Source organism: Pristiophorus japonicus, chromosome 2, assembly GCF_044704955.1.
Source record: "Pristiophorus japonicus isolate sPriJap1 chromosome 2, sPriJap1.hap1, whole genome shotgun sequence".
In the NCBI taxonomy this organism is placed as follows: Eukaryota; Metazoa; Chordata; class Chondrichthyes; family Pristiophoridae; genus Pristiophorus; species Pristiophorus japonicus.
The window spans coordinates 359658687-359684589 of NC_091978.1; the positions used below are offsets into that span (position 1 = coordinate 359658687).

Genomic DNA, 25903 nt, shown 5'->3' on the forward strand with positions numbered 1-25903 from the left:
TGTCTTGAAGAAATTCAGTTCAACAGTTCTTGCCTTATCTGGTGAATGACTGGATTGAAATAATCCCACTAAACGCAAGTTCTTTCTTTCAATAGACAAAGACAAATCAGTACGCTAAAATTCTGAGAGATGAGGTTCCAATGAATTCACTTCACAAGCAAAGTGGACTTTGTCAACCATAAATAGAAATACTATTATATTTCTTCAGAAATTTCTGGTAAGGAAATGATAAATGGTGAATGTGGATGAAAAATTAAAATATTAAAAAGACTCGATAGCCATGATATAACAGTAGAGACTGACCGTATCGGAGTAACAATCATTTTGATCTTTGGAAAAAGTGACAGCAAAAAATAACTCGAGGTGCTATTTAATGCTCCTTTCTTTCTCAGGGTCTCAAATCCTCCTTTGTTTTCCCTTCTACCTATAATATATAAACTTTTATCCCAGTGCTCTAACCACGGCTTGTTAACTTATTTCACCTTCTCTCCTCTATTCAACCTTGGTGGTGTCCTGCTTTATGGGCCCTTTCACCGCAGCTCATCAATAAAATTTTTTTAAAACTTGCATTTATATAGCGCCTTTCACGACCTCAGGACGCCATAAAATGTTTTACAGTCAGTGAAGCACTTTTGCAATGTTGTCACTGTATGAAATGTAGGAAATGAATGATCACACTGTATATTGTGTAAAATGATAGATGCTGCAATATTCTAAATCAATGCAAGAAAGTGACACTAATCTATGACGTCAAGGGATGATGTTAGTAATTTAAGTAACACTGAGAGAAAACAATTACATCTAAACCACCTGACTGCCTCACAACTCACACATTACTGAATTAATTATGTATCAGTCAATCTGTACAACTCTTTTTAACAACTATCACAATTATATCATGTTGTTTGTTGGGGATCTAATCACCACAAGATTGGCAGCTCACCAGCGTCTGCAAGCACGATATTCCTCACCAATAATGTGCAAACCTCTGGGCAAACGATACGTACCTTATATGACAAAATGTTCTTGAACTTTTGGCTAAAACAAAAAGAGATTCTAATAGTAATTAGTTCTTACATCAGGTACAAACATTTAACACGAACAGTGACTTTCACCTCCTATGCATACTCTGGCAGCAGTGGCCAGTCATGTGTGTACTGAAAAGCATGTATCGATACGTGTGTGTTTGTATTGTTGCATGCACATCTACACTGCATGTCAAAGTGAAAACGTCTATATCTTTACGTACTTCAGATATGCAGGTGCTGTTGCAAAAAAAAACCTCTACTGCAAGGAGGGTTCCATCAAAATTCCGAAATAAAGTGTGACAATATTACTTTTAATAACTTTTTGACAGCACACAAGTTCTAAAATGGAGCCAATCACGTCAAGCAGCCAACTGGTGGATGGCTGACCTTCTCCCGACCTCTCGTCACCTATTCTAAATCAGCCCCATTACACCAATAGCTTGGAAGCAGCCCTCCGCTCCCCTTCCCTTGCAAGCAGGGACCAAAAGCAACAACTTGCATTTATTTAATGCCATTAGCGTAGAGAAACATCCCAGGGTGCTCCGTAGAGCTATAATCGGACCAAGACGGGATTGAGTTTACTCAATGGCTGTTCACAGCACCTGCAGTCTATATCCATCACCGAGGTGCCCCCATACTGATACACTCACGGCGACACTGGTGGAAGACAATGCTTAACTAGCTGCAAAGCCTTTCGTGCATGGTGATTTTCCAGTTAGCCCCAATATTCAGTTAAGTTGAAGACCTTTTCACACACATGTAGCACAGTACCCATAGTATCTGTTAACATATATTATAAACTATGCAACACAACAAAACCAGAATGTTTGAAAAGTAAAATGTAAATATGATGAAGCTGAACCCTTTAGAATTTTGTATTTGATTCAGAATTGTAATTTCTTTCTCTGTGTCGTAAGTACTTTTGATTTGTGGGAAATACAGCTATAACTATATACAGCTCGGAATGTAACCTGGCTTTTGTAAGTGCAAGCATTCACCACTTTAATTAGGAGCCCCAGTTTGATTTTCTAGTCATTCTATTAAATGAGGGGGGGGGGGGGGGCGATGTGTGAGGTTTTGAATGTATTTATAAATCATGATGGCACTCCTTAACGCTCACAAGCACGGTTTTTACATTGTTACAAGGCAATGCTCAATTAGCCGTAAGCTGCTCTCTCAACAGAACATGAACGGTTTCCATGGCAACTCTCAGGAGTACAGAAGGCTGGATCCCAACACAAAAGCAAAATACTGCGGATGCTGGAATCTGAAATAAATTATAAGAAAATGCTGGCAATCTCAGCGGGTCAGGCAGCATCTGTGGAGAGAGAAACAGAGTTAACGTTTCGGGTCGATGACCCTTCGTCAGAACTGGAAAAGTTCGAGATGTAACAGGTTCTTAAGGAAGTGTAGGGGCAGGGAAAGGGGGAGGGGAGGAAAGAGGTGGTCTGTGATAGGGTGGAAGGTAGGAGAGATTAGAGAGACAAAAGGGATGATGGCCAAAAACGAGATGGTAATGGAACAAGTTAAGAAACAAAAGATGAGTCTAGATGGGGTGTGAATGGCAGAATCATCACCCGTGGTGATGCAGTGATGCTGGATTCCAAGGCTGAGATTTCAAAATCTCAATACGTTCCTCTTAAAACTAAAAGTTCGGATTGCTACAGTAAGTCTGAATCGAATTATCTGAGAAATAATGTTGTATCTGCTTTTAACAGTGCATAGGAGATCCATTGGAATTGTGTATTACCCCTTCTTGACTTATCCAGTTTAAAGAGATCTGCTTGGCTCGTGCTTTGCAGAGGTGGATAATAGAAAGTTCTAGAGAAGGCACTCTCCACACAAAGTCATTTAACTGTAAGTATCCTTACTACGCTAAAGTAACCAAAGGAAAACAACAACATTCTGCATTCGTATAGTGCCTTTAACAGAGTACATCTCAAGGCGCTTCACAGGAGTGTAATTTGATAACATTTGACACCGAGCCATAGGAGACATTAGGACGTGACAAAAGCTTGGTTAAGGAGGTAGATTTTAAAGGTGAGGTAACGAGGCATAGAGGTTTACAGAGGGAATTCCAGATCTTAGGGCCTAGATGGATGAAGGCACGGCCACCAATGGTGGGCCGAAAGAAGTGGCGGATGCACAAGAGGCTAGAGTTGGACGAACGCAGTGTTAGTTAGAAATAGGAACAGGAGAAGGAATAGGCCATTCGGCCCCTCGAGCCTGCTCTGCCATTCAATAAGATCATGGCTGATCTGATCATGGACTCAGTTCTACTTCCCTGCCCGCTCCCCATAACCCTTTACATCCTCATCGCTCAAAAATCAGTCTATTTCCGCCTTAAATATACTCAATGACCCAGCCTCCACGGTTCTCTGGGGCAGAGAATTCCATAGATTTACAATCCTCTGAGAGAAGAAATTTCTCCTCATCTCAGTTTTAAATGGATGGCCCCTTATTCTGAGACTACGCCCCCTAGTTTTAATTTCCCATATGGATGGAAATATCCTCCCTGCATCCACCTTGTTGAGCCCCCTCATTATCTTATATGTTTCAATAAGATCATCTCTCATTCTTCTGAACTCCAATGTGTATAGGCCCAACCTACTCAACCTATCTTCGTAAGTCAACCCCCTCATCTCCGGAATCAACCTAGTGAACCTTCTCTGAACAGCCTCCAATGCAAGTATATCCTTCCTTAAATACGGAGACCAAAACTGTATGCAGTACTCCAGGTCTGGCCTTACCAATACCCTGTACAGTTGTAGCAGGACTTCTCTGCTTTTATACTCTATCCCCCTTACAATAAAGGCCAACATTCCATTTGCCTTCCTGATTATTTGCTGTACCTGCATACTAACTTTTTGTGTTTCATGCACAAGGACCCCCACGTCCCTCTGTACTGCAGCACTTTGCAATTTTTCTCCATTTAAATTACAATTTGCTTTTCTATTTTTTTCTGCCAAAGTGGATAACCTCACATTTTCCCACATTATACTCCACCTGCCAAATTTTTGCCCACTCACTTAGCCTGTCCATATCCACTTGCAGATTATTTGTGTCCTCCTCACAATTTGCTTTCCCACCCATTTTGTATCAGCAGCAAACTTGGCTACATTACACTTGGTCCCTTTATCCACGTCATTAATATGGATTGTAAATAGTTGAGGACCCAGCACCGATCCCTGCGGCACCCCACTAGTCATTGTTTGCCGACGGGAAAATGACCCATTTATTCCAACTCTCTGTTTTCTGTTAGTTAGCCAATCCTTTATCCATGCAAATATATTACCCCCAACCCCATGAGCTTTTATCTTGTGCAGTAACCTCCTATGTGGCACCTTATCAAATGCCTTCTGGACATCCTCTGGTTCCCTCTTATCCACCCTGCTCGTTACATCCTCAAAGAACTCCAGCAACTTTGTCAAACATGATTTCCCTTTCATAAAACCATGCTGACTCTGTTTGATTGAATTGTGCTTTTCCAAATGTCCCACTATTGCTTCCTTAATAATGGACTCCAGCATTTTCCCAATGACAGATGTTAGGCTAACTGGTCTATAGTTTCCTGCTTTTTGTCTGCCTCCTTTTTTAAATAGGAGCGTTACAGTTGCGGTTTTCCAATCCGCTGGGATCGCTCCAGAATCCAGGGAATTTTGGTAGATTACAACCAATGCATCCACTATCTCTGCAGCCACTTCTTTTAAGACCCTAGGGCGTAGGCCATCAGGCCCAGGGGACTTGTCCACCTTTAGTCCCATTATTTTACTGAGTACTACTTCATTAGTGATAGTGATTGTATTAAGTTCCTCACTCCCTATAGCCCCCTGATTATCCACTATTGGGATGTTTTTCGTGTCTTCTACCATGAAGGCTGATACAAAATATTTGTTCAATGTCTCTGCCGTTTCCCTGTTCTCCATTATTAATTCCCCAGTCTCATCCTCTAGGGGACCAACATTTACTTTAGCCACTCTTTTCCTTTTTACGTACCTGTAGAAACTCTTACTATCTGTTTTTATATTTCTTGCTAGTTTACTTTCATAATCTATCTTCCCTCTCTTTATCATTTTTTTAGTCGTTCTTTGCTGGCTTTTAAAAATTTCCCACTAGTCTTGGCCACATTGTATGCCCTTGTTTTCAAATTGATACCATCCCTTATTTCCTTAGTTCTTGGAGGGTTGTAGGGTTGGAGAGGTTCGGCAAGTGAGTAGTATGTCGAGGAATAGTGAAGAGTTGGGGTAGGGTCCTCAAGAGGGGAGAAATGAAAGGAGGCATGATTCGATAACAGGAAGGGGAGGAAACAGACGAGAAGGGCCCAAGAGGTTAAGAGTAGAGAAAGGAAAAGGGAAATAGAAGTAGTCGGCTCAGGTCTGGATGCGCATGTGAATGGTCAATGGGAAACTAGAAAATATATTAGTCTGGGGTTTTATGTGATAAAACAGAATATATTACATTTATATCACCTACGTTTCATTTTCTGATGACTCCAAGTGTTGTTTGTGTTGAAACCAGCAAGTGGCTGAGGGTGGTTTAAAAGAGGAGTCAATAGCAAATTATAATAAAAACAGAAAATGTTGGAAACACTCAAAGGTAGAGTGAGAAATAGAGTTGACGTTTCAGGTTGATGACCTTTCTTACCATCTAACGGAAGGTCATCGACCTGAAACATTGGGCCCAAGTTTCCACATGATTTGCGCCTGATTTTTAGGAGCAACTGGTGGAGAACGGACTATCTTAGAAATCGCAATTCTCCACATTTTTTTTTCTGCAGTTCTAGTCAGGTAGAACAGTTCTACTTTGGAACAGAATTTTTTCTTCAAAAGGGGGCGTGTCCGGCCACTGACGCCTGATTTGAAAGTTTCCACAGTGAAAACGTACTCCAAACTAAAGTAGAATGGAGCAAGTGAAGATTTTTGTAGAACTGAAAAAACCTGTTCTACACATTAAAAAATCAGGCGCAGGTTACAAATTAGGCGTCCAGAACGAGGTGGGGAGGTGGGGGAAGGGAAGTCATTAAATTCTACAATCAATCCTTATTTATACTTCTACAAATATTATACAAATAAATCCAACCGGAATAAACATTTATAAGCAAAGAAAAGATTAAATAAACCATCTTCCTACCTGTGTGAAAGTGCTTCAGCCATCGTTCGTTCCCGCGGGAGGAAACCACCGTTTGTTGCCGCGGAGGGGAGGGAGGGGAAGGAGACAGCGGTTTGTTGCCGCCGTGGAGGGGAAGGAGACAGCGGTTTGTTGCCGTGGAGAGTGGGGAGGGGAAGGAGACAACGGTTTGTTGCCGCCGTGGAGGGGAGGGAGGGGGAGGAAACCGCCGTTTGTTGCCGTGGAGGGGAGGGAGGGGAAGGAGACAGTGAGAAGGGTAGCCTCAGTGCTGATGTGCTGATGGCAATGTGCTTTTATTAAAAAATGTTCAAAAATTAAACAGCTACAAAGAACTACAAAAATGGCTGAGTGCCAATGTTTCCTTCGCACTGCGCGTGCGCGAACGCTCCAACACGCACGCGCAGCGTTGCCGGCAAGAAAAAAACGAATTTAAATAGTACCCGCCACCTCCCACTTACAAAATCGGCGCGAGTGTAGGCTCCGCCCCCCTGGGCGCCGGGCCAAACAGACAAGGAGCTGCAAAGTGCTCGAGAATCGCGCGTTTTTTTTCTGGCGCCGTTTTAGGCGCGAACAACGGGCGCCCAGCTCGGAGGGGCGCCCGTTTTTTATCCTGTGGAAACTTGGGCCCATTAACTCTATTTCTCGCTCCACAGTTTTTTTTTATTCATTGGATATGGGCACCGCTGGCAAGGCCAACATTTATTGCCCAGCTCTCATTCGCTTGAGTGGCTTGCTTGGCCTTTTATTCCACCACAGGTCAACCACATTGCTGTGGTTCTGGAGTCACGTATAGGCCAGACCAGGTAAGGGCAGCAGATTTCCTTCCTTTAGTGAACCAGATGGGTTTTTAGGACAATCTGGTAGTTACATGGTTACCATTACTGATACTAGCCTTTTATTCCAGATTTATTAACTGAATTTAAATTGCCATGGTAGGATTTAAACTCATGTCGAATGGATCACTAGTCACAGCCAATGGGGTAAGTGATTGGCTGGTGATTGGTGAGTAGCTTTTCTTTTTATTTTTATATCAGTAAGTAAACTGTAGCATTGTTATTACCAATTTAAGGGTATCTAAGGGTTAAGGCATGGCAGGAGAGATCGGTCACGTGATATGCTCCTCCTGTGCCATCTGGGAACTCAGGGACGCTTCCGGTGTCCCTTACGACTACATGTGTAAGAAGTGTATCCGCCTCCATCTCCTGATGGACCGCGTTGCGGAATTGGAGCGGAGGATGGATTCACTCTGGAGCATCCACGATGCTGAGAATGACATAAGTGACACGTGTAGTGAGTTGGTCTTACCGCAGGAGAAGGATCCACAGCCAGCTAGGGAATGGAAGATCAGCAGGAAGAGTAGTACAAAGAAGGTAGTGCAGGGGTCCCCTGTGGTCATCCCCCTGCAAAACAGATACACTGTTTTGAGTGCTGTTGAGGGAGATGACTCATTAGGGGAGAGCAACAGCAACCAAGTTCATGGCACCGTGGCTGGCTCTGTTGTACAGGAGGGCATAAAAAAGGGTGGGAGAGTGATAGTGATAGGGGATTCAATCATAAGGGGAATAGATAGGCGTTTCTGCGGCCGCAATCGAGAGTCCAGGATGGTATGTTGCCTCCCTGGTGCAAGGGTCAAGGATGTCTCCGAGCGAGTGCAGGACATTCTGAAAAGGGAGGGAGAACAGCCAGTTGTCGTGGTGCACATTGATACCAACGACATAGGTAAAAAAAGGGATAAGGTCCTACGAGACGAATTTAAGGAGCTAGGAGTTAAATTAAAAAGTAGGATCTCAAAAGTAGTAATCTCGGGATTGCTACCAGTGCCACGTGCTAGTCAGAGTAGGAATCGCAGGATAGCACAGATGAATACGTGGCTTGAGCAGTGGTGCAGCAGGGAGGGATTCAAATTCGTGGGGCATTGGAACAGGTTCTGGGGGAGGTGGGACCAGTACAAACCGGACGTTCTTCACTTGGGCAGGAACGGAACCAATGTCCTAGGGGGAGTGTTTGCTCGTGCTGTTGGTGAGAAGTTAAACTAATATGGCAGGGGGATGGGAACCAATACAGGGAGACAGAGGGAAACAAAAAGGAGACAAAAAAAAAAGACAGAAAAGAGATGAGTAAAAGTGGAGGGCAGAGAAACCAAAGGCAAGAAACAAAAAGGACCACTGAATATAAAAGGGCTGCAGGAGGGGTAAAAACTAAAAATCATGGTTTAAAAACTAGGATGAAAACACTCTACCTAAATGCACGCAGCATTAGAAATAAAGTAAATGAGTTGACGACACAAATCATTACAAATGGGTATGATTTGGTGGCCATTACAGAAACGTGGTTGCAGGGTGGCCAAGACTGGGAATTAAACGTACAGGGGTATCTGAGGATTCGGAAAGATAGGCAGGAAGGGAAGGGAGGTGGGGTAGCTCTGTTAATAAGGGATGATATCAGGGCAGTTGTGAGGGATGATATTGGCTACAATGAACAAAATGTTGAATCATTGTGGGTGGAGATTAGAGATAGTAAGGGGGAAAAGTCACTGGTCGGCGTAGTTTATAGGCCCCCAAATAATAACTTCATGGTGGGGCGGGCAATAATCAAGGGAATAATGGAGGCATGTGAAAAAGGAACGGCAGTAGTTATGGGGGATTTTAACCTACATATCGATTGGTCAAATCAAATCGCAGGGGGTAGCCTGGAGGAGAAATTCATAGAATGCATACGGGATTGTTTCTTAGAACAGTATGTAACAGAGCCTACAAGAGAGCAAGCCATTTTGGATCTGGTCCTGTGTAACGAGACAGGAAAAATAAATGATCTCCTCGTAAAAGATCCTCTCGGAATGAGTGATCACAATATGGTTGAATTTGTAATACAGATTGAGGATGAGGAAGGTGTGTCAGAAACGAGAGTACTATGCTTAAACAAAGGGGACTACAGTGGGATGAGGGCAGAGTTGGCTAAAGTAGACTGGAAACAAGGACTAAACGGTGGCACAATTGAGGAACAGTGGAGGACTTTTAAGGAGCTCTTTCATAATGCGCAACAAAAATATATTCCAGTGAAAAAGAAGGGCGGCAAGAGAAGAGATAACCAGCCGTGGATAACCAAGGAAATAAAGGAAAGTATCAAATCAAAGACCAATGCGTATAAGGTGGCCAAGGTTAGTGGGAAACTAGAGGATTGGGAAGATTTTAAGCAACAGCAAAGAATGACTAAAAAAGCAATAAAGAAAGGGAAGATAGATTACGAAGGTAAACTTGCGCAAAACATAAAAACAGATAGTAAAAGCTTTTACAGATATATAAAACGGAAAAGAGTGACTAAAGTAAATGTTGGTCCCTTAGAAGATGAAAATGGGGATTTAATAATGGGAAATGTGGAAATGGCTGAGACCTTAAACAATTATTTTGCTTCCATCTTCACAGTGGAAGACACAAAAACCATGCCAAAAATTGCTGGTCATAGGAATGTGGGAAGGGAGGACCTTGTGATCACTATCACTAGGGAGGTAGTGCTGGATAGACTAATGGGATTGAAAGTAGACAAGTCCCCTGGTCCTGATGAAATGCATCCCAGGGTATTAAAAGAGATGGCGGAAGTTATAGCAGATGCATTCGTTATAATCTACCAAAATTCTCTGGACTCTGGGGAGGTACCAGTGGATTGGAGAGCAGCTAATGTAACGCCTCTGTTTAAAAAAGGGGGCAGGCAAAAGGCAGGTAACTATAGGCCGGTTAGTTTAACATCTGTAGTGGGGAAAATGCTTGAAACTATCATTAAGGAAGAAATAGCGGGACATCTGGATAGGAATAGTGCACTCAAGCAGACGCAGCATGGATTCATGAAGGGGAAATCATGTTTAACTAATTTACTGGAATTCTTTGAGGATATAATGAGCATGGTGGATAGAGATGTACCGATGGATGTGTATTTAGATTTCCAAAAGGCATTCGATAAGGTGCCACACAAAAGGTTACTGCAGAAGATAAAGGTACGCGGAGTCAGAGGAAATGTATTAGCATGGATAGAGAATTGACTGGCGAACAGAAAGCAGAGAGTCGGGATAAATGGGTCCTTTTCCGGTTGGAAATCAGTGGTTAGTGGTGTGCCACAGGGATCAGTGCTGGGACCACAACTGTTTACAATATACATAGATGACCTAGAGGAGGGGACAGAGTGTAGTGCAACAAAATTTGCAGATGACACTAAGATTAGTGGGAAAGTGGGTTGTGTAGAGGACACAGAGAGGCTGCAAAGAGATTTAGATAGGTTAAGCGAATGGGCTAAGGTTTGGCAGATGGAATACAATGTCGGAAAGTGTGAGGTCAGCCACCTTGAGAAAAAAAACAGTAAAAGGGAATATTATTTGAATGGGGAGAAATTACAACATGCTGAGGTGCAGAGGGACCTGGGGGTCCTTGTGCATGAATCCCAAAAAGTTACTTTGCAGGTGCAGCAGGTAATCAGGAAGGCGAATGGAATGTTGGCCTTCATTGCGAAAGGGATGGAGTACAAAAGCAGGGAGGTGTTGGTAAGGCCGCACCTGGAGTACTGCGTGCAGTTTTGGTCACCTTACTTAAGGAAGGATATACTAGCTTTGGAAGGGGTACAGAGATGATTCACTAGGCTGATTCGAGAAATGAGGGGGTTAACTTATGATGATAGATTGAGTAGACTGGGTCTTTACTCCTTGGAGTTCAGAAGGATGAGGGGGTGATCTTATAGAAACATTTAAAATCATGAAAGGGATAGACTAGATAGAAGCAGAGAGGTTGTTTCCATTGGTGGGGGAGACTAGAACTCGGGGACACAGCCTCAAAATACGGAGGAGCCAATTTAAAACCGAGTTGAGAAGGAATTTCTTCTCCCAGAGGGTTGTGAATCTGTGGAATTCTCTGCCCAAGGAAGCAGTTGAGGCTGGCTCATTGAATGTTTTCAAGTCAAAGATAGATAGATTTTTAAGCAATAAGGGAATTAAGGGTTACGGGGAGAGGGCGGGGAGAGGGAGCTGAGGGAGCTGAGTCCACGACCAGATCAGCCATGATCTTATTGAATGGCGGAGCAGGCTCGAGGGGCTAGATGGCCTACTCCTGTTCCTAATTCTTATGTTCTTATGTTCTAGTCCAGGCCTCTGGATTACTAGCCCAGTAACATAACCAGCTACCTGACCTACTGACTATTTCCAGCTTTTTCTGTTTTTATTTCAGATTTCCAGCATCCGCAGTATCTTGCTTTTGCATTAGCAAATTCTAACAGCCAACTAGGCAGAACTTGCAGGCACCTGTAAACAGATGAAGCTTTTACATTAACAATGCACAGTAAAGCCACGATAAGAATGATTGGTTATTGAACGAAGCTTCACAAATGATTTACACACACACGGAGAAGAGTCCCAGTGGGGAAGTGCCGACCAAAGCATGAAATGTAAATCAGGAGGCTGCATTACCCGCCCAGTCAAGGGTCAGGACCTACCTTCTTGGGAACGTGGACTTGGCTGTATTCTGTATGAAGCCGTAACAGCACGGGCAGATAACGAAGGCCGCCAGTGCCTTGATGCAGTGATCAATCACCATGTCCGTTGCCACCCCACATGCGTGAAGTGCTACCTGAAAAGGAAAAGTGATAGTCAAGTGGGGGGTTAGACCACAGCTAGAGTACTGCGTGCAGGTCTGGTCATCACATTACAGGAAAGATGTGATTGCACTCGAGAGGGTACAGAGGAGATTTACTAGGATGTTGCCTGGAGAATTTTAGCTATGAGGAAAGATTGGATAGGCTGGGTTTGTTTTCCTTGGAACAGAAGAGGTTGAGGGGAGACCTTATTGAGGTGTATAAATTTATGAGAGGCCTAAATAGAGTGGATAGGACGGACCTAATTCCCTTAGCAGTGAGGTCAACAACCAGGGGACATAGATTTAAAGTAATTGGTAGAAGGATTAGAGGGGATTTGAGGGGAAATTTCTTCACACAGAGGGTGGTGGGGGTCTGAAACTCACTGCCTGAAAGGGTGATACCAGAGGCAGAAACCCTCATCGCATTTATAAATTACTTGGATGCGCACTTGAAGTACCATAACCTACAGGGCTACGGACCAAGAGCTGGAGAGTGGAATTAGGCTGGCTAGCTCTTTGCCGGCCAGTGTGGACATGATGGGCCGAAATGGCCTCTTTCCGCCCTGTAAATTTCTCTGATTCTGAGATAGAAACATAGAAACATAGAAAATAGGTGCAGGAGCAGGCCATTCAGCCCTTCTAGCCTGCACCGCCATTCAATGAGTTCATGGATGAACGCTCACACAATCGGTGTGGAAAAGATCAAGCCGAACATCATTTTTCCGCAACATTAACAAGGACCTGCCTTGAAAATTTGACCGTCATTAACTTGCCTTCCGCGAGGTGGTATGAAAAAACAGTTCCAAATGGAAAGATCAAGAGGCTGAATTTTCCCCATCTTTTGAACCCCTGGAATATGAGGCTCCGGGCTGGGAGTGCCAAAGTTGAAAATTTACCCTCTGATCTTCAAACTCCATGAAGCCTTGTTCTTTTCTCTACTTCTCTTTATAGGACTATAGAGTTCAGATCTATGTGTGGCAGTAGTAGTCCAATGGCTCATCTACAAAGCCATTTGAGATGTGTAAGCCACACAGGGAGTCAGGTGGTTATTCAATAATAGACAGCAGCATAGCTCAGCACTATGTCTATACATGTGCTTTCCAGTCAATGAGCAGTGATTGGCACTAGAAACCCTGGTTGATTTTCCCTTCTCTATTCTGGGGAACCTGAGGCCAACTCTACCAGCAAGCCGGCTGGTGTCAGCCATGGCTCAATTGGTAGAACCCTCGCCTCTGAGTCAGAAGGTTGTGGGTTGAAGTCCCACTTCAGAGACTTGAGCACAAAAATCTAGGGTGACACTCCAGTGCAGTGCTGTGGGAGTGCTGCACTGTCAGAGGTACTGTATTTTGGATGAGACATTAAGCCGAGGCCCTGTCTGCTCTCTCAGGTGGATGTAAAAGATCCCATGGCACTATTTTGAAGAAGAGCAGGGGAGTTATCCCTGGTGTCCTGGCCAATATTTATCCCTCAATCAACATCACTAAAACAGATTATTTGGTCATTATCACATTGCTGCTTGTGGGAGCTTGCTGTGTGTAAATCAGCTGCCGCGTTTCCGACACGACAACAGTAGCTACACTTCAAAAAAGTACTTCATTGTCTGTAAAGCACTTTGAAAGTTCCTGAGGTCGTGAAAGGCGCTATATAAATGCAAGTATTTCTTTTTTCTTTCTTTCTGAGATCCACTAGGTCAGCATACACCAGGCGTTGTACCTGGGACGTTCCTGGTCTACGTGACTGTGCTACACCGTGAAGTTCACTTACCAAAACTCTTTAAACTTTATGGGGCGTAGGTAGCATTTTTTGATCTAATTAAAGATACTTTTTATTGCCCCATTTTAAGTTAATTGCTGATTTCCATAAAATTCAACAACACTAATTTCCTGTTCTTTTCCACTTTGAGTGTCTGCCGATGCAACTGTGTAAACCAGCTGCCAGGGGAGCACAAGATAGTCTCGGAGTGACTGCTTAGTGCTTCATTTTGTTGATGAGGCTGAGTCTTGGGATTTTACCACCTCCTGTTTAAGCTTCATAGAAACATTGAAAATAGGTGCAGGAGTAGGCCATTCGGCCCTTCGAGCCTACACCACCATTTAATGTGATCATGGCTGATCATGCAACTTCAGTACCCCATTCCTGCTTTCTCTCCATACTTCTTGATCCCTTTAGCCATAAGGCCACATCTAACTCCCTTTCTGAAAACTATTGCAGAGAAAAAAAAAAGAGATCCTGGGGACCGAATTTCTACGTTCAAATCCGAACCGACATAAATGCCAGGAGCACCATTCCTGACCCCGGCAATGTATCCCACTATTAGGTGCCAAGCAGAGCAGTTATGCAGGAAAAGCAATACTGGGCAAGCTGCTGGTGCCACCAACTCAAGTAAAAGTTTTAGATGCCCCATCATCCTTCTACACAAGGGAGCCAATTTCCTCCAGGTGCTGGCAAATAATCCAGCTTTGCTCAGGGTTGGTACACTTTGTTTAAAAAAAATTCATTCATGGGATGTGGGCATCGCTGGCAGGGCCAGCATTTATTACCCATCCCTCGTTGCCCTTGAGAAGGTGGTGGTGAGCCGCTGTCTTGAACCGCTGCTGTCCGTGTGGTGAAGGTGCTCCCGCAGTGTTGTTCGGTAGGGAGTTCCAGGATTTTGAGCCAGTCACGATGAAGTCATGGTCACGGCAAAATAATTCCAAGTCAGTATGGGGTGTGTATTTTCTGACTTGGAAATATATCGCCGTTCCCAGCGGAGGATGGAACCCAGCCTGATTTTCGGCCTCACCTAGCAGAGTTACACTGGGAGTACGTCACGAGTGGCACGGATCTTTGGACTCCCCTCTCCCCAAAGTTGGTGGGGACGAAATTCAGGGTCTCAAACCCGTTAATGCCTGTTTGTGGAGGCCATTCTTAAAAATCAAATGGCCGCCGCTTTGGGGTCAACTGGCCGGCCCGACCTCAATTCAGTTTGTGGATTTTTCGGCCTGGACCCCATCCTGCCTGAGTGGTTGCACTGCCAATTTTAATCAATAGAAATACTTACCTCCCAATATTTAGCTGAACTCGTCGATCCCCCCGGCAGGTTTTTCTGCCGGTGGGTGCACCATCTCTGCACTGAGCGTGGCCCGGCAACGCAGTGGCCCTTAAAGAGGAGGGCCCACTGCTGCGGCTGCAATGGGAACATTTTTGCTGGCCGCCTTGCCAATCAGCAGGCAAAATACTGCCCCTGGGTTCGGCTGGGCCACCAATGGGCAGCCTGGCACCCCTTCTTGGATGCCAGGCCACTGGCCTGGCCGAAACTCTCCCTGGTGGCCAAAGATTAAAAAATGACAGAATCTCTCCCCTTTAACGGAGGGGAGAGAGCGTGGTGACGCACATGCGCTGTGATAGCACCACAACTCCACCGCTAATTGACAGCAACGGAGGCCCTGTCTGACCCATTTTCAGCCAGTCAGCCTGGCTTTCAGTCTACGGCCCGCCCCCATTATGAGTTATTTCCTGTGGGACTTTGAAAAAATTTCCAAGTCCTGAAAATGGCTCTACCGTACCAAAGATTCCACCGGAAGTACCACTCTAAAAATCATAGGTGTGCCAGCTTTCTGGCGCACCTGAATTTCGACCCCGGTGTGTTGAGTGGATATTAAAGGTTGGAGGAGTGGGAGGAGGCTTGTGTCGAGCATAAACACCGGCATGGACCTGTTGGGCCGAATGGCCCGTTTCTGTGCTCTAAATACAATGTAAGGGACGATCTATAGAGCAGGGAGTTCTCCTGGTGTCCTCGGCAATAGTCACCCTTCAACCAACACAACCAGAAAAACTATTAGCCGGTCATTCATCTCATTGCTGATTGTGGGTCCTTACTATGTGCAAAATGGCTGCTATATTCAGCTACATTACGGTGACTACACTTCAAAGTAGAAGTACTGTGGAATATACTGAAAGGCCAGTGTAATGTATGTACCTGTGAGTATGGGAATAAGGGGTTATGGGGAGCGGGCGGGAAAGTGGAGCTGAGTCCATGATCAGATCAGCCACGATCTTATTGAATGGCGGAGCAGGCTTGAGAGGCCGTATGCTCCTATTTCTTATGTTCTTATGTATTATGTTTGTAGAGCTGTTGAGTTGGGAGTGGCTTAGCCAGTCACGTGATGTTCACAAGACTCAATAAAACCCCAGCCAGTTGGGTTCAGGGTATCCACAATGAGGCAGATGGTTGTGAGCCTGGTAGATGAACTGTAACGTGTAATGTGATCGTTAAACCTTTGCCACTAAACCAACTAGTTCTTAATAGCAATGTGTTACTATGAATTCTTATGCAAAGAACCCATGAAGCAAATACATTACAACCAGAAAAGGCTCTATATCTTCTCGAGGACAATTAGGAATGGGCAATAAATGCTGGTCTTGCCAGCGACGCCCACATCCCATGAATGAATAAAAACAAAATGTAGGTTATTACTGCATTGTGTTATTGGTACACATCACTTATGGTCAGGATCGCTGCATGACTGTGAAACTGTTCCTTGCTGTTTTTGGTAATTAACTTAAATCTTTGACATGTAAAATGTAACCCCCACCAACATTCAGCTTTTGAGAATGACTCATGGGAACTAGACTGAGGACACCTGTCACTTGTCAGATCCTATGTGAATCTGGTGAGGTAAATTAACATATAAACCAGCTGGACTATAAAGGCAAACAAGGCTGAAGCACTCAGCGACGTGCATGTGTCATCTGGATAAAGCTGCGCACATACAGGGCACTTAAGAAAAAGCAACTGCATTGTGAATCCAGTGCATGGAAGCTAATTCAATAGTAGATCCAGAACTGTGGAATTTACAGTTGGTATATGAAGAAAAGGTAGGTATTTTTTTTGACCTTCTCTTAAACCTACCTCCCAATCTACCCAAAATTAGGAAAGCAGACTTGTTCTGAACCAATCATTGTGGTACTACGATAATTGACAGTTGAAGGGCTCATGGGTAGACGTATTGGGCTGGATTTTCGGTCCTGCTGATTTCGGGGCGGTAATGGCGGCGGGGCAGTAACATTTGAGCCCGGGAACAGTTTGCGCCTCAGTCTGCAAAATTCATCAGCTGGGCCCTGAGTGTGGGGCGGAGCGCGAAGGGAGGCATTCCACACCTCTCATAGGGCGCTAGGCCGGCTGAGCAAGTGAAAATCCTGAGCTAAACAGCCGGCCTTGGAACGCTGTAAGAGAGGCTTCCGTGGGGGCGGGGGGAAGCCTGAAAAAACCCCACCAAAAACAATCCCAATAAATAATTCACAACATAAATCGCAAAAAAAACCAAACACACTTATCTGAGGTCGACATTACTTACCTCAGTGCAGCCGCTACAGCTCGGACCGCCCACTTTCACAGACGGTCCCAGCAGGGCGCTCTATGGAGTGCCATGGATCGGGCAGCTGCCAAAAATCAAGCCGCAAGTGCTCATCACAGCCATTGTTTGCCCCTCTGGGGCTCTAACAGGGGCAACAGAAAACCGAAATTTCATCCCACAGGGTTCATGTTGTAACATGACACCAATCTAGTATCAGAGAGTTCTGGAAAGGGGTTCTCTGCCAATGGATACTTGTTTTTTTCCTTTTTGTGTTTCCAGAAATAAGGTCTCCTTAACTCAAATTCACGAGTGGGTGTTTCAAACCATTCAAGCTCTCCCTCCTGCCAAAGTCTGGCTGAGTTCAGGAAGTCAGGACTCTCAGAGGTCTCTGTCACAACACACTGTCGCAGCAGCTTGAGAAAGACTTGCATTTATACAGTCTTTCGTAACCTCAGGATGCCCCAAAGCGCTTTACAGCCAATGCAGTACTTCTGAAGTGCAGTCACTGTTGTAATGTAGGAAGCACGATCATGTGATAAAACCTCCAGGGATGCGTTGAACCGGATTGGTAACCCTACCTTCAACAACCTGACCCAAATCATGAACGTATCAAAAGGGACTCTGCATAAAATCTTTAGTCTTCCCACTTGTTGAAAAGCACAATGTTCCACCAACTTGCTGTCATACTTCCTCAAAAACTATAGAGATATAGTCAAAGTATTAATGAGCAAATGGGTACATCCAACAGGTCTTAACTGTATTCTGCTTTGATGCTAATTGCACGACATCTACAATCAGAGCTATGCACGCCTGTTCTGATCTGAAGGGGAAATGTGCAGTTTGTAATTCAACATTTAATGAGACTCCTCAGGTATTACAACTGGTTAATATATATTTAAAGTTAACTCATAAGTAACATCTAACATTTTTAGACTGGATTAAAGGCATTTTTTTTTGTCTTCATAAAAATCACTTTTTTTCATCTTTAACTTTCTTGCAAACAAACTTTAAACAGACGCATTTCGTGAATTTGTTTACTATTTCACAAATCTGATGACTCATTAAAGGTAATCATTCTAAAAGAATGCAGCATCTTATTTGTTGATAGAGAATTCAAACAGGCTGCATTCAGACAGGCTGTGAAAATTCACAGACCCCAAGTCAAAGCTGCTACGTGCAACTCAGCATGTTGCATTAAGTCATCAATCAACTTGACATTTTAGGACCTTGGGTAGCGAGCCAATTAAAGGTTAATAGACTATCAAATGGGCCAATAAGGTCAAAGAAGGCGAGTTCTTTTCTGTAAATTGAACCAGGTATAAGTACAGCCATTTTGGCCATGTGGTCTCAGAAGGACAAAGGCCTGGCTTAAAGCCAGAAGCTTGTTGCTGCTGCCAGAATAAAGTTACATTAAAACTACAACCGGAGTTCGCATTTCATTGAAAATTAAGAGATCTAGCATTTGTGGTTTTGAAAAATTGTTTCCGTCTTTCTGGAAACAGAAGTTTGATGACTGATATTGTAATACTTTGAAATACAATGTACTGTAGTTAAGGTGGCATTGTTTTACTGTCTCACAGAGAGAGAGAAAATGACAGCGATATAGGGGCCGAAATTGGTGGACTTACTGTCCGCTGCCGCCGAGTTTTCTGGGCGGTCTCCCCAACGAGCGAGTTTGGTGGAGGTCTCCCGCCGGCGGGGAGGGAAGACCGCTGGGGACCGCCCGCTGATGTCCGCGAGTGCGCAACGCGCGTAAGAGTCCTCCCGCCCGCCGAGCTGCCAGTTTGGTCCGGGCAGGAATCCACTGAAGCAGGGAGAAGGACCACCGCGTGGAGGCAGCTCTGACCTCAACGGTAAGTATGAAGATGAAAAAAAAAGGTTAGTCCACTTCTTTTCTTTATTTTTTTGCAGGGATTCAGGAGGATGGGGGGTCCCCTGAAGGATTTCTAGTGTTTTTTTATTTCATCAGATCCCTCCACCCTGGGCCTGATTCAATCCTCGGCGGTGCTTTGCTAAGGATCGCATTTACCGCCGAGAATGGAAGCTACCGCCTGCTGCCGCCCAGATTCAGCGCGTAAGTCGCAATTTTAACACCGGGCGATCTTTCCAAGATTTTTCCATGAAACTTCCGCTCAAAGTACTGTCAGGTCCTTTGGGCGGTACTTGGGTGGATCTTAGCTTCCACCAAGTTCGGGCCCAAAGAAAGGAGAGCGTGTATATCTTTATAAATTTAATTTGAGATGTTAATATGGAGATATTGCTTCTCCACTGATGATGGAGACATGCAGCAGTAAATGGGGTTTAGTAATACAACAACAACAACAACTTGTATTTATACAAGTTTGCTGATGATACAAAATTGGGTGGGGAAAGCAAGTTGTGAGGAGGACATAAATAATCTGCAAAGGAATATAGACAGGCTAAGTGAGTGGGCAAAAATTTGGCAGATGGAGTATAATGTGGGAAAATGTGAGGTTATCCACTTTGGCAGAAAAAATAGAAAAGCAAATTATAATTTAAATGGAGAAAAATTGCAAAGTGCTGCAGTACAGAGGGACCTGGGGGTCCTTGTGCATGAAACACAAAAAGTTAGTATGCAGATACAGCAAGTAATCAGGAAGGCAAATGGAATGTTGGCCGTTATTGCAAGGTGGATAGAGTATAAAAGCAGAGAAATCCTGCAACAACCATACAGGGTATTGGTGAGGCCACACCTGGAGTACTGCGTACAGTTTTGGTCTCCTTATTTAAGGAGGAATATACTTGCATTGGGAGCAGTTCAGAAAAGGTTCGCTAGATTGATTCCGGAGATGAAGGGGTTGAATTATGAAGAAAGGTTGAGCCTCTACTCATTGGAGTTTAAAAGAATGAGATCTTATTGAAACATACAAGATACTGAGGGAGCTCGACAAGGTAAATGCAGAGATGTGTCCCCTAATGGGGGAATCGAGAACTAGGGGGCATAGTTTCAGAATAAGGGGCTGCCCATTTAAAACTGAGATGAGGAGGAATTTCTTCTCTCAGAGGGTCATAGATCTGTGGAATTCTCTACCCTAAAGAGCTGTGGAGGCTGGGTCATTGAATGTATTTAAAGTGGAGATAGACAGATTTTTGAATGATAAGGGAGTGAAGTGTTATGGGGATCGGGCAGAGAAGTGGAGCTGAGCCCAAGATCAGATCAGCCATGATCTTATTAAATGGCGGAGCAGGCTTGAGGGGCCAAATGGCCTACTCTTGCTCCTATTTCTTATGTTCTTATATAGAGCTTTTAATGTAGTAAAACATCCCAAGGAGTGTTACGGGAGTGTTAGAAGACAAAAATAAAATTGACACCGAGCCAGACAGGAAGGAATTATGGCAGATGACAAAAAGCTTGGTCAAAGAGGTGGGTTTTAGGGAGCGTCTTGAAGGAAGAAAGAGAGTCGAGAGGCGGAGAGGTTTAGGCAGGGAGTTCCAGAGTTTAGGGCCTAGGCAACAGAAGGCACGGCCACCGATGGTTGAGCAGTTATAATCAGGGATGCTCAAGGGGGCAGAATTTGAGGACTATAATAAGTGTATTTTTTCCCCCCAGTCACTGACATTCCTGGATGCCCCATTGCCCGTTTGGGTATGAGCGCCTGATGATTTAACAAAAATAGTTCCCAAGTTCACTGAACTGGATTGCACTACTCAAATAAGCTTAAAGGCTTATTTTTTTAGGTATTTGATGGATATTATATTTCTATCGCTTGCAGGAACAGAATAGACCTGGATAAAGCATTTGCCATGGTTTGTTTTTCGCTTGCAGCACGTATGGATTGATTCGAATGCTTCCGTCCTCGAGACACGGGAAATTCACATCGTACTAGGTGGCCACTGGATATCGAGACCCTGATCTCATGCACCTTTCCAGTCTGTCTGCAAGTTCAAGGTCTGCTCTGGGACTGGCTCTGAATGCAGAGCAATATTGGGAACACACCAAAGGGGAGAAGACATAACTGTACCAAGAGGCAGGCTGTGGGCTGTCAATGAGCAGAGCTGAATATTCCCGGTACTTGGTAACTAATTTGATCCGGGACAGCTGTCTTCCTTTTCGGTAAAAGCTTTGGAATTCCTGTTACTTAAAAAAAAAAGGCAGATGTGCTCGATGACAGCTTTCCAGCTGCATTTCAACTAAGATGCACGCCCCGTCCAGATTTTTGTGTGAATTGTCCAGCAAGTACCAAAATAGCATTTGCTTTTGTAACTACAATTCAATGTTTCTTTGGGACATTCAGGTTTAACTTTAAGACTCTATAGTCTGGAAGGAGTTGTTGAAAGATTTCTTTAGTGCCTGACAGCTACATCGATTGCCGTTTTATAGGACGATTTTGAGTTATTCTTGTTCATTTCATCAGAATCTAACTAACAGATTCCTTCAGTAAGCAGTGGCTATTTTAGACTTTAATATGTTGCATTGCGATGATGGTGTTGCATTTCCCTATGTCAACGGCTGTCAGTGGTTGCATATGTGTGAGTGAAAGAGAGAGAGCAGGTTAATATACTCTGCTGACCATTCTCACACCCCGGAATAAAGCCACCTGCCTTATAAACATAAGACCATAAGAAAACGTAAGAAATAGGAGCAGGAGTAGGCCATAAGGCCCTTCGAGCCTGCTCTGCCATTTAATACGATCATGGCTGATCTGATCATGGACTCAGCTCCACTTCCCTGCCCGCTCCCCATAACCCCTTAATCCCTTATCGGTTAAGAAGCTGTCTATTTCTGTCTTAAATTTATTCAATGTCCCAGCTTCCACAGCTCTCTGAGGCAGTGAATTCCACAGATTTACAACCCTCTGAGAGAAGAAATTCCTCCTCATCTCAGTTTTAAATGGGCAGCCCCTTATTCTAAGATTATGCCCTCTAGTTCTAGACTCCCCTATCAGTGGAAACATCCTCTTCGCATCCACCTTATCAAGCCCCCTCATAATCTTATACGTTTCGATAAGATCACCTCTCATTCTTCTGAATTTCAATGAGTAGAGGCCCAACCTCCTCAACCTTTCCTCATAAGTCAACCCCCTCATCCCCAGAATCAATGTTAATAATTTTGACAACTTTGATAATAATGTGATTTAGAGGGAACTTTTTTGGCTTTTTGAGCAATGTGCAAGATGAAGTGGCCAAGTTTTCCCAATGTTTCGTATAAAAGGAGTGTCTGAGCTGTGTTAAAGCATCACTCAGTATTCTGACAAATATTCTCAGTATGTCTGTAAACAGCAAAAGGTAAGGAGTATTGTATGTTGAACCCCCCATTGTTGCTTAATAAGAATGGGGTTAACTTTGACTTTGAATGGTAATATAAGACGAGGGGACGTAAAAGATCCCAGCGCACTATTTGATGAGTTCTCCCCAATGTCCTGGCCAATATTTACACCTAAAACAGATTATCTGGTCATTATCTCATTGCTGTTTGGGGACCTTGCTGGGCATAACTTGGCTGCTAGGTTTCCATATATGACAACAGTGACTTCACTTCAAAAAAAAGTACATCAAAAGTAAAGCACGTTGGGCATCCTGAGGTCATGAAAGGCGCTATAGAAATAAACATCCTTTCTTTACATCAGTTATTGAGGCTTGAGTTTCAAGTTTGCTAAGCTGCAGTAAGTTACCACTTTAGTTTCCTTTGCATTCTGCAAATGTACTTTCAATCACCCCAATACTTAGGAGTCGAAATTGCCCCTTTTTGCGACCTCCGTTAGTGCCTCGGGGGAGGGTGGGGGGGGAGCGTGTTAACGGGGCACAAAACTCTTTTCCCTGGGAAGGGGGGGCCTACTGTCTCCATCAAAATTGCGCGGGAGTTAGCGATCGTGCCCTATTAGCGCCGCTGGACGCACCCCAAGAGGAAGTGGAGTGCGCGAGATTGCACTCCACTTCCGATGAGGGGCGGTAAGGGCAATTTTGCGGCCAGGACAGCAGGAAGTCCTGCTCCGAGCAGGTTACCACCCTCAATCGGGGCGCTGGGGAATTTCTCCCCCGTAATGTCCATAACAAATGACGAACTTCACTATCAATGTGTTAGAATCTAACATCTCAATTACATATAGAGAGTCAAGACCAAGTATGGCCTTCAGAGGCTGGGAAATAACTGGTCCTGGGTGCACAGACATAATTCAATTTAAAGTTATTCTATCATCATTAAAAAATTTCCACTATAAATTCCTATTACACATTTATAATGGAAACCATCTATGTGAACTTGTGATTCATCATAGGCGGTCCCTCGAACGAGGATGACTTGCTTCCACGAGAGTTCACAGATGTTTCAATGAAGGACCCGATGTTCCAGTCCCGAACTCCGGTAGAGGGGGTGGAAGATGCCTGTGCGAGGATTTTTTTAACGTGTGGTGACCGTTGCACATCAGCCACCACAAGGGCTCGACAGAGCTAGGCCTTTATCCAGTGGCAAGGGTTAACCAGGATGACTGGAGACCTGCTCTGCTGCACGGACCTAGTATGCACACATATCGCAGTGTGGGCTGGCCCGTGCTGCCCCTGGGCCCTCGGCTCTTCTGGGCCCCGTACCCTCATTCGCCGCACCACCACGATGTTCCAGGGCCTGGCGCTCCAGCTCTGTTTATAGCCCCGACCTGCGGTGGTGGACTCACACAGGTCGGGGCGGCCCACTTGTGATTACACCTCCCACCAATGGCGAAGCTGCATAGAATTTTTTTTAAATGGGAAAAGCTGACACGCAATGGTTGCAGATGTAAGATTTTTAATATATTATAGATTATATATACACACACACTTCTTCTACTAAGAATTTTTGGTTATTTGAAATTAGGTGTACGTACTTTTCAGTTCAGGGAAACATAGAATAGTCCTGCCATGGTCTAATTTATAACATTATTAAGAATGTTGCAGAAAATTATGACTCTCTAAACCGATGTTCAAGCAAAATTGACTCCGTTGATCATATCCAGCAATCTGGGATTGGAGTATATGTTGGAAAAATACAGACCTACACAACGCAACAACTGTCCCATTTGTTTTCAAATCAAACAATTCAATTTATTGTTCAACGTGGTGATGGTTTTCAACAGAATAATCGCACGTAGCTGTGTGCGTTGAACCCAAAGTTCCCTGTAAGCTGCGCTTTGTTCTGCGCAGCCTATTTCTTTTACTGCATGGGCCTTTTACATTTCTGCGCATGCGCGATATTTACAGTGTAAAAGCTGGTGAGTGGCCTCTGCGCGACCTTTCAGATTACTGTACAGCCACGCGCGCACCTTAGCGGGTACATTGGTTAAACTCACAACCAAGTCCTACCCGATTACTCGCTTACCTCGTCAACAAAAAGGTCCGATATAATTATTTTCTTCACATGACAACAGTGACTACACTACAGAAAGTACTTCATTGGCTGTAAAGCGCTTTGAGACGTCTGGTGGACATGAAAGGCGCTATATATTTGCAAGTCTTTCTTTTCTTTCTTTCTCACAAGCGGAAAAGGCTGATTAGCCACGTCCGATTAACCCTTTAACGTTTGCGGCAGTGTTTCTGCATCAAGATTCACACCGTTATAAGTTTGCATTTCCTTTGATATTTCAGGGCACTATCAGTTTGGAAAGGCGCTATTGTTCAGTATATTCTCTGCTTCTATTTAATATCTCAGATGAATTTACAGAAATTATTTTTGAAGCGATGGAGATAAACAATGTGAGTTGAAAGTTGGAAAGGTCAAATGTTGACAAAACCAACAGCATATGATTGTTTAAAAATTACAGCTATTAAACATGGTGACTTGAGGAAACCTCACACCTCTGCTGCTTTCCCTGTTTCATTAGTAAACTGATAAACACAGATTTGCTTACATGGGAACAAGAGTAGACGATTCAGTCCCTCGAGCCTGTTCTGCCTTTTAATTAGGTCATGGCTGATCTGTACCTCAGCTCCATTTACCCGTCTTTGCTCCCTATACCTTGATATAAATGTTCCCAATAATGTTCCCACAGCGCTCTGTAGCTCCCGCGCAGCTGGCTCACCTGCTTTAAATAGGAAAATCCGCGTATGCGTGGTATTTTAAATAGGCTGCGGAGCCCCTTAAAGGGGCCATGCATCCCTCAAAAATTAAAGGGAACATTGTTTGATACTCTTACCTAACAAAATACAAATAGGGCTCTTGCTTAAAGTACTATTATTAAATAGTTCTGCTGCTTCAAATGTAAAGGCAAGAGTTATTTATAAAGCTACAAAGTGATATCACTCTTCTAAAATTAGGTGGAATGGCTATTCTGATGTTAAGTGGGAGTACGGTATGCTGGTTAATTGGACATGCCAATGAAAATCTCTGTCACAAGTAGCTAACTGGACCCCTGTATTCACTGGAGTTTAGAAGAGTGAGAGGGGATCTCATCGAAACATATAAAATTCTGACGGGACTGGACAGGTTAGATGCAGGAAGATTTTCCCGATGTTGGGGGAGTCCAGAACCAGGGGTCACAGTCTAAGGATAAGGGGTAAGCCATTTAGGACCGAGATGAGGAGAAATTTCTTCACTCAGAGAGTTGTTAACCTGTGGAATTCTCTACTGCAGAAAGTTGTTGAGGCCAGTTCGTTAGATATATTCAAGAGGGAGTTGGATATGGCCCTTACGGCTAAAGGGATCATGGGGTATGAAGAGAAAGAAGGAAAGGGGTACTGAGGTGAATGATCAGCCATGATCTTATTGAATGGTGGTGCATGCTCGAAGGGACAAATGGCCTACTCCTGCACCTATTTTCTATGTTTCTATGTTTCTATGTATCCGCGGGTAGTACAACTGTGTGGCTCCTGCTTA

At 44.1% G+C, this 25903-nt stretch overlaps 1 protein-coding gene across 5 annotated transcripts in view; it reads right to left on the minus strand.

Moving 5' to 3' along the window:
* The window catches only part of gstcd (glutathione S-transferase, C-terminal domain containing), a 223611-nt gene that overhangs the window by 13968 nt on the left and 183740 nt on the right, over positions 1 to 25903 (minus strand). For 4 of the 5 annotated variants that reach the window (XR_011591266.1, XM_070872675.1, XM_070872664.1 and 1 more), the window contains 2 exons: positions 11625 to 11758; positions 1008 to 1038 (listed from right to left, as the gene is read on the minus strand). Coding sequence is in view for 4 of the 5 variants with exons in the window: in XM_070872675.1 (XP_070728776.1) it covers positions 1008 to 1038; positions 11625 to 11758 (165 nt within the window). In the remaining variant the exon portion in view is untranslated. The remainder of the gene's footprint in view (positions 1 to 1007; positions 1039 to 11624; positions 11759 to 25903) is intronic. The other variant, XM_070872670.1, reaches the window with a different exon arrangement.